Source organism: Phalangium opilio, unplaced genomic scaffold (genome assembly GCF_054372755.1).
Source record: "Phalangium opilio isolate 3A_F unplaced genomic scaffold, DU_Popi_V2 ptg000200l_1, whole genome shotgun sequence".
Taxonomy (NCBI): domain Eukaryota; kingdom Metazoa; phylum Arthropoda; class Arachnida; order Opiliones; family Phalangiidae; genus Phalangium; species Phalangium opilio.
In genome coordinates this window covers 2,657,084-2,666,545 of record NW_028324213.1, presented here as the reverse complement: position 1 = coordinate 2,666,545, position 9,462 = coordinate 2,657,084, and the positions used below count along the sequence as shown (strand labels likewise).

The window sequence follows — 9,462 nt, the reverse complement described above, 5'->3', positions numbered from 1 at the left end:
TCTATAATCCATTATTTATACAATGAAATCGGTTTTCAAAATCACGCCCAAGTAACCACGCTTCTCAAAAGGTTTTTGAAATTGACGGCGAAACAACAAACTGCAAAGAATAGACCTAAATCGTAAGCAGACGAAAGGTCACGAGGAATGTGATGCTGTCAGCAATCTGCCACCATGGAGCAATATTGGTATAGACGTGAATACATTTAAGGCAATTTTAATAGAAATACCATTATCACTCCACTAAAACTACTCCATAGAAAACGGCAAAAAATGTAGGCCTATTAAGGGCCAGCGCCGATTGGATGGCCAACTATATGACGGTGATTGGCTTGATTACCGAGTTGTATTTAAAGCGCGAAAAATGGTTGTTGTTTCTGAGTCGTGACACGGTTTTGGTGTTTGCTAGATAGTGCTTTTACCTATTTAGTTTTAAATCTTTTAATTGTCTAAATTCGCGCACCAGTTATTAAGTTTAATATTATTTTCACGTCGCTAGATTCTCACCAATTTACTTCAATGCCACCCAAGAGTGAAAAATCATCCAAGAAAGTAAAGCAACAAAATGAAGGCAACTCATGGTTTGAAAACATTGAGGCGCTATGCCAAAATGAAATTGGTAAACTTAAAAGAGATTTCGACGCCAAAATAAAAACATGACTGATGAATTTCAACTAGCTGAAGAGCAAATACCAAGGGTAAGATTGTAACTAATCAAAACGGTAAAAATTTGTATAACACATGTAACGTGTTACATTGTCTCATTGTAGGAAGTTACAGGACAGATTAAAGTGGGCGACGCTTTAAAATTTGGTAGTAGATTATTAACTTCCATCGCATTGTAATCTTCTAGTTACTGGTAATTACTAATGTGTGATTCTAAAATGGTGGTAGAACCGAACTACTGCGGGTTCTATAAGCGATTTTAAGTCGAAAATGTTCTATGGCATTTTGTCATCCAGGCCACCGTTTAAAATTTATGATAAGGATCATTTACGGATGACCCCTTAAAATTAATTAAATTCGAAAACAAAAGCCCAGCTGGTTGAATACATTTTTTAAGGGGACTCACGTGTTTAGTAATCGCGCTCGCGATTTACTTCCCCGTGAACTCCATAAAGAAGTCCTCCACCAATGTAAGCTTGAAAATGGGTTCAAATGGGAAGATTCATGCCGAATTGAGAAAAACCTAACCCAATGGGGAAATGCATTGGAAATTTAATAAAAAGGACCAAATGGGAAGATTCTTGCCGGATTGAGAAAAACCTAACAAACAATCAACAAAGGTTTAATTTTATATTTCCACTCTCTTCTGAGAATCACAAAAAGAAGTGAAGCTTTTCAAGCAAAATTACACGTATTTTTGATTAAAGCGGATCAAAACTTAATTTTAACAATTTGATCGTCAATGGAGTAAGAAGTTACGGAACACATGGGCAATGTAACGTAAAAATTGTAAAGTCAGAAGCCAAATTAAAAAATCAACTAAATGTCAGTTTTTGGCGGTGTAGCGTGTTTTGCCTCATGGAATGAGAGTCTGACTAGATGTTCTCACATTCGATTCTCAAAACTTGATGAATTGCTGGCTTTTGTTTGCTGTCGTGGCCGGATTTAAAATAAATAAAGTCAGTTGGAATTTGGAAGGGAATTAAAGCTGCAAAAAGCGCAAGAGTTCAAATTGTAGTGGTTTTCTCTCATCTTTGGCGGTAATTTGGAAATGTTTATGAATTTGGAAAGTTTATGAAGAGTGGATGTAATAACCCGCCAATGCTTTTCTGTGGTGAATCCAAGAGTAAAAGTAACATCGCCACGACCTTGACGACAAGTGGCCATTATCAGTTTAGTTTTTGATTATGCGCTGTAATTAGTGGAGGGCCATACCAGAGCCCTCGAATCGCTTTTTACTCTCTGTCCATCGGGCGCAATACAGCAGTCTCATATGGTTCCAGTAATGTAACCGCGGCAATCAGAAGTAATGCAGGAAGCTAGGAATGAACCAAAGCATTTCCCAGGCGAGGGCGAAATGGTCGAGCATACCTATCGTTCTAGGCTCAAAAAGCGGTTTTCTAAAACTTGGTTTTTAAGAAAAAGCGGGTTGGTTTCGTTCACTGTCTACGCTGTTTAAAATCTAATTTGAAATAGGCTTAAGTATTGTTGGGAAGATCGTAGTCACGAGACTTTAGCACAGTAAAAGGCTGCACGTGCCATTACAAAATTTTTAAATGTTGGCGCGCGACGGCGAATATCAGTTTTAAATTTCAAGAAAACCAAGGCTTTCTAAACACGTGAGTCCCCTTAAAAAATGTATTCAACCCGCTGGGTTTATTTAATTAATTTTAAGGGGTCATCCGTAAATGATCCTTATCATAACTTTTAAACGGTGGCCTGGATGACAAAATGTCATAGAACATTTTCGACTTAAAATCGCTCATAGAACCCGCAGTAGTTCGGTTATACCACCATTTTAGAATCACCCTATAATTATTTATAGCTCAGCAGCTTTAAGACGAGAAGGGAGCCTCAGCAAATGCTGTGGATGGTGGCAGTGACAGTGACACTGACAGTGACAGTGATAGCTCGAGCGATATGTCCATCGCGTAACTTTTAGTTTAGGCTTAACTGCCAAGTTACTAATCTACTAAAGTGTATTAAATTTGGTTTGCAGAAAAACACGCAAGAAGCGAGCGAAGTGCAACCCGGCTGGCTCCGCTGGCAAGCCCAAATCAACAAGAAGCAGGTCAAGGGCACCTTGAAGAAGGCTGAGAATATTGACTGTTTAACACAATATGAAAATTACTACAGACCTCTGGGTGGAAGGAGAAAAATGACCAAGATTACACCCAAGGTTGATCTCAGGTATAATGGGGGGAGAATGGTTCTGTTAAGTAGATGTCCATTATTTTATTAACAATTGCAAATATTTCTCTTTAATTATAGCAAAACTCTAGCGCGTTCAGCAGTGAGACAACCTATTGCCGGTAAACTGTTCCTCTCGTTGGCTGGAGGTCCAGTTGCTTCAAGTAGAAATGCCCAGGTGAAAATTGATAAGGATACAAGTTCTAATCATTGCATTAAAAATAATTACAAGCATTATCATCTTCTTCTTTTCCTAGCCCCAGACTACAATTGCCCAATTGGAGATGGCAGGCGAAATGCCGAGAAAGACCCTGAGAAAATAGTTTTTTTTTAATTTTATAAATTCGTTCAATAGTTTTTTAAATTTTATAAATTTCAATTAATAACATGTTAAATATTATTTAGTCTAAATTTTATCTTTAAATTATTCTTGGGAAAAAAAAATTTGTCCATATCAAAAACGACTAAAGTTGATATTAAAAACTGTTCGTGCATTTTCTACAATAAAGAATGCTGGTTAAATTATATTTATATGCTCTTTGAATATCAAAATCTGAATAAATTATCAATTGCAAGTTAAAAACCACATCTGTTTAAATTATTGAAGAAAATACTATCTATTAAATAAATTTTTATTGTAGCCTATAATTAAGTAACTGCATTCATTTTAAATAACTATATAATTAATTTCATGTATTCTAGAATAATTAAATTTAATTTGATCATATCTTCTATAATATTAATGTTTTCATGGACATGAGTTTTAATTTCAATAGGGATATCTCAATTGTGACGTCAGTGCAAAGGTAAAATGTCAGGGGCTTACCTTTGACAGTGGGTGGCCGTGTCTGGTACCACTTTGGTTCTATGGGAAAATACTGCGTGGGTGACGTCACACTAAAGCTTCTGAAATGGCTCTAATTTGAATAATAAAGAATTTATACCGAGTAGACAACAAAGACTTCAGACTTCATTACCAATCTATATCTATATAAATCAAAGTCCTGACTGACTGACTGACTGACAGACTGACTGATAATAAACGCCCAGCCCAAACCGCTTGTAGTAGGCGCGTACTAAGAGAGATTTCCCCCCAATCCGTCGCCATCTTAAAAATGGCGCCCAGAAATGTAAAAAATATTCTCTATGCAATTAAGTACGCGCGTTTCAACCGATTTCACAAATATTTAGTACACTGGTTTCCTTTAACCTATAGACGGGCTGGATGGGTTCTATTTGTTGCCATTATTTTAAATGGCAACCAAAAACTCAAAACCCGTCTTTAAAGAATAATGTCCGCTTGAAAAATAATATAAAATGTCCCGACGGGCTGACGGGCAACGCCGAGTGCCCTCGCTCCTAGGGTGCTACAAAAATATCAGTCATCAGTAAAATCTACCCATTCTTTATATCATTTTGATGGAAGTTCTTATTACACCCGAGCGACGCCGCGGGTGACAGCTAGTTAACAATAAACAAATCAATCAATTAATATTTAAGCAAGTAGTAAACTAGAAGTAAAGTGCTCTAGCATGGGGTAATATAAAGGTATTATTGTCTATTTTTTCACCGAGGGTTTAAGGCCTATTTTCAAAACGAAATATGTTTTTCACTGAAATATTTTTTCCTATTTTCAAATAGGCCTAGTAATTAGTTTTTAACTAAAATATCTTCCGTCTCCCTATTTAGTCCCGCAAGTACTAGGCATAAGCCTTTGACAGCGCCTCACCACTGTTTATTAAGACAAAAAGTAGGCCCGAAAGGTTTTTGAAAAATCATGTGACCTTAATAGACCAGGAAAAAAATACCCCTGGAAGTTTTGTTTTCCCTCAGTAGTACTGGATTTGAGGTCGAGAGGGGAGGTATAAGGGGTGTAGAACTTAATTCAGTTCAGTTCAGTTTAAAAAATGATGCTTACTCCTAGAAAAGTGAGCATTCGTCTGCTCTAATGGAGCTTTTAGAAAGCCGAGGCTTACGTGTAGAAATCCAAGTTACAAACAACTTTCATTAAATTAACCGCTTTAAATTGATTTTATAAATAATGAATAAGTTAAATATGAAAGGAGGTTCAGTATGTTGCGTAAAGAACTGTACTAATAACAGCCGCGGTCATCGTTCTTTACTGAAAAAAAAAAAGTTTTCATAAGCTACCTAAAGATCCCATTTTAAGAAACGAGTGGATTTCAAGAATTCAGAGTAGTTATGAAGATGATGATGTTGCAGCTAAACCTCAAAGAAGAATTATTTGGCAACCAAAAAGACAAGTGTCGTATGTGGTGTGCACTTCAATTCAAGTGGAGTCAAGCAAAGAGATGACATTTAACCAGTCTACCTAGGGAACCGTTATTACCCTTCAAATGTGCAACTATCAGCTACGAAACTTGATGATGACCCAGAAGGTTTAATCCAGAATATTGGTTCTGAAGTGGAGATAGGACAAGCCGTTGTTGAAGAATGTGCAATTAAGCTTTCAAACAAAGACGAGCTTTTAAAGATTAGTAACTTTGGTATGTTAATATTCATTATTTTTTATCTTGAATGTTTGCTCATTAAAGCTTTTTCCCAAATCATTTATATTTTCTTCCTGAGGACCCCCGTCAAGTGAAAGAACAGCTCACATCAGCGCTGTCTCATATAAAAGAGTTAGAGCAAAAAGTTTCACGTCTGCAAACGTTTTTGGAAAATTCCAAGAAAGAGAATATTTCTCTTCGTGTTACGATTAGGCGATTGCAACAAGACCCACAGAAAAATTCCACAGGCAATTTTTCTTTCAATACAATTTCGAAAGATTGTAAGCAATTGAAGTACTACACTGGCTTTGCATCTACTGAAGAATATAACACACTTTATGCCCAAATTGAACCTGAATTGGCAAACTTACGATTATTCAACAATGGGGTTGGATATGAGAGGAAAGTTAAACGACCATGCAGTAGTGAGTCAACCAAAGGCCGCCCAATGTCCCTTGATTTCAAAAACCAGCTATTTTTAACATTATGCAAGATTCGAGTAGGGCTACCAAATAAAGATTTGGCCTATCGGTTTGGGATATCAAAAACTACTGTTAACAACTATTTTACGACGTGGTTGGATATGTTATATAAAAAGCTGACGCGCATCCCTATTTGGCCATCAAGGAAAGTGGTAGACGATTACATGCCCATTGAATTTAAGGAAAAATTTCCAAGTACAAGAGTCATAATCGACTGCACGGAATTTTTTATTGAGACGCCGAGTAGTTATGCTGTACAGAGTGACACATATTCAAATTACAAGCGACATAATACAGCTAAAGGTTTGATTGGAATAACTCCAAATGGGTTCATATCATTTGTCTCAACTTTGGCTCCAGGTAGGATGTCTGACTCTGAGTTGACTATAGAAAGTGGTTTGCTAGCCTTATTAGAGCCAAATGACTCGGTCATGGCAGACCGTGGATTGCTAGTAGCAGACGTCTTGAAGACAAAAGGAGTAGGACTAAATATACCTCCTTTCCTTGGAGGAAAACCTCAGCTATCTCTTGCAGATGAACAAATTACCAGAGAAATTGCAGCAGTTAGAATTCACGTTGAACGTGTTATTAAAGAATTGAAAGACTTTCGTATATTGAAATTTACTTTCCCAAATTCAATGAGTGCCAGTCTTGACAAAATTTGGAAAGTATCCTGTTATTTAGTTAATTTAATTTCTGAGCCACTTCTCGACGTGACAAGGAAAAGAAAGGATAAATAAGAACGTTCTTTTTATTGGTTTACACTTTTTGGTATAACAAAATAAAAATTCAAATTTGGTATTCATTGACTTTGAACCCAAGTCTTACACTCACTGAAAACAATGACTTAACAATATCACAAGTTTAGGGACTTAACAATATCACAAGTTTAGGGACTTAACAATATCACAAGTTTAGGGACTTAACAATATCACAAGTCTAGGGACTTAACAATATCACAAGTCTAGGGACTTAACAATATCACAAGTCTAGGGACTTAACAATATCACAAGTCTAGGGAGTTAAAAATATCACAAGTCTAGGGACTTAATAAAATGACTGAAGAAAAAAGTGTAAAGTTTAGGTAACATTACTTCAAAAAATAGTTTAGAGTCAAATGAGATTCTTCCACAATAACCATCTTTCCCAGTATCTACATACAAATCACAGAAAGAAAGCCCTGAAACTCCTAATTGACCCTGTATTTGGTAATAATAATCATGTGTTCGGTTTAACATAATTTTGCCAGTCTTATCTTTCTTAAGACATGTTTTTAAATTATGGGTAAAGGTCTCTTCTATTGTTAAGCCCAATTCTTTAGATTTTGACATGGTTTTAATCTCTAAAAGTCCATATTTATCTTCATTTTCATCAAAAATGAGACGGTCAGGAGATGCACCAACATTAGGAAATCCAGGATTTATAATAAAACCCACTTCATACACATGAACTTTAGCTTTTAAAGCGCAGTATTTTAATACTGCCTTTGGTTCGTTTCTTGAACCCTCCTTTACATATTTTAGGTGTGATAGAGAAGTTCCTCCTTTAACACTTTTTACAAATTGCGATGTTACTTCCTTCCTCCGTTTCACAATTTTCCCAAAATTGGATGCCGTTAAACGTTTCAGTCGTTCAGATTCCCATAGCTGGCACTGAGATTGACCACGGGTAGCTTTTTCAATACTTCTTGCTTCTTCTATAGTCACTTGGCATGATTGAGGAGTCACACAATTACCCACGTTAAATGCTACTTCGTTAAGTGGCAAATCCAGTCTGGGAAATGCTTGTTCTGTTGTTTGAATTTCTGGTTGCGTTTCAACACCATAATTAATACCCGGCCCTTCTACAGCTTTATAATTTTCTTCTTCCATTATTCTGACCCACATAGAGCGGATTCCCATGTCTTTTAATGTGTTTGAGAAGGTCTTTATGGTCACATCTTCTGTTGGCATGGACGAGGTGCTCTCATCAAAAGATGAATAAGCAGAAACACAAACCTTTCTTTGCCTCTGAGATATTGGTTTCCGGTGGTTTTCAATGTTATATTTTTTAAAGTTTAATGAACTGAAATGGGATGTATTTAGGTTTTTATTTATTGATTTGAAATGTCCCCATTTTTGGGGTCTTTCTGTGGGTGACAAATCTTCAGGAACGAAGATCCTATTTTCCATTGTGCAGTCTAATATGAACCACAGAACGGCAGCCACATGGCAACAAACCCCACCTTGCCCACAACGGCATTCACAAAATCCTTGCTTTACACCTCCACTATTGCTATTTAAAGCCACGTAACAGTTGTACTTTTCATTTACTTTGTAGGATGCTCCTACTTTAGCTTTGATGTAAACAAGAGATTGACTAGCTTGATTAGAGAGGAACACATTGTTGACTCTATTTGACTTGAACATGGTATATCCCTTTTTGTTATGTTTATTGCTCTTGGCATGATGGTCAGTTATGGAACTACTTGAAAAACATTTTGGAATATCTTTCAGTTGTTTCGTCCAATTTCCCTTGGGGAGTTTTTGTGTTATCAAATTTTCCGGTTTAAGAGGCTTTAAAGGTTTTCTACAATATAATATGTCAAAAATGGTTAATTTGTACATACTTAGGTTTGCCAACGGATGATTTACGCTCTAATTTTTAACCACATACCTTATTTTAGACGGCTCCATTAATTTGATGGTTGGCTTATGCATAAACCTAACACGTCGGCTAAATTCAAAGTTGTTAATTTGTTAACCCTTAGTCATACCTAACGTTTTGAAGCAGACGAACCGTGAATATAATGACAGGAATAGAAATAAGCGTACTAAATAAATACTAATAATTTCGACCAATCAAAATAGTCCACACTTTCTGGACCCTGCGGAAGTAGTGTATTACAGAAAAACCAACTTGTAGGGGATTTTTTTTTCTTGGTCTATTTCAATATAAAATGGTGAATTTAAGAGTGAGATTTGAATTGAATATTTTAATAAAAAAGGTCCGGAGTTCGTCCCCGTAACCCCGCTGCCTCTAAATTAAAACCAGCTGCATCTCATTGGTTCTTGAAAACTCATGACAGCGCGACGCGAATGACGAAAATTACAGTCATATTTTCCGACTAATGAGAGGCGAAATAGCCCGGCCTCCTTTTACGCTCCCCCCCCCTTGTATTTCGAAAGGAGGACTGCAGGACTATGGCGCGCCAATACTTAGGCATCTTATAACTTCTACCTAGTAAACTAGATATCGCTTCTTGATTCTAGTTTGTATGGTTTAAAGTTGAAAAAATTCTTAAGTGTATTTACTTTTTTCAAACGAAGTATGTCACCTTAAAATGAAAAGCACAGAGTAATGTTCAACGAGGTAACTATTTAAATGTTTGTAGCAGTATGCGTAGCAATGTCAAGTCCTGAGAGGTATGTTATTATTGGTGATCGAGTAAACAGGGGCCGAGTAGTTAAGGAAAATGCTCAACTTGGGGTAGCGTCTCATTTATAGTTAGAAAGTTACTTTGCGCTAAACTTTGGAGGCTCGAAACTCTGGTTCTACTAGAGATACGGGGATGGCCTTTGAGTATGTTATAGTCTATTGTTTTCTTCATCCAACCAAATTAAAAACTTGGGGTT

The 9,462-nt window shown here is 36.5% G+C and overlaps 1 protein-coding gene across 1 annotated transcript; it reads left to right on the top strand.

The window, feature by feature from the left end:
• The first annotated feature begins 5,662 nt into the window (after positions 1 to 5,662).
• LOC149622101 (uncharacterized) lies at positions 5,663 to 6,649 on the top strand. Its single transcript, XM_089853608.1, has one exon. It carries the CDS (start codon positions 5,815 to 5,817, stop codon positions 6,586 to 6,588), a length of 774 nt encoding a protein of 257 aa, XP_089709734.1. The 5' UTR covers positions 5,663 to 5,814; the 3' UTR covers positions 6,589 to 6,649.
• Positions 6,650 to 9,462: the final 2,813 nt, after the last annotated feature.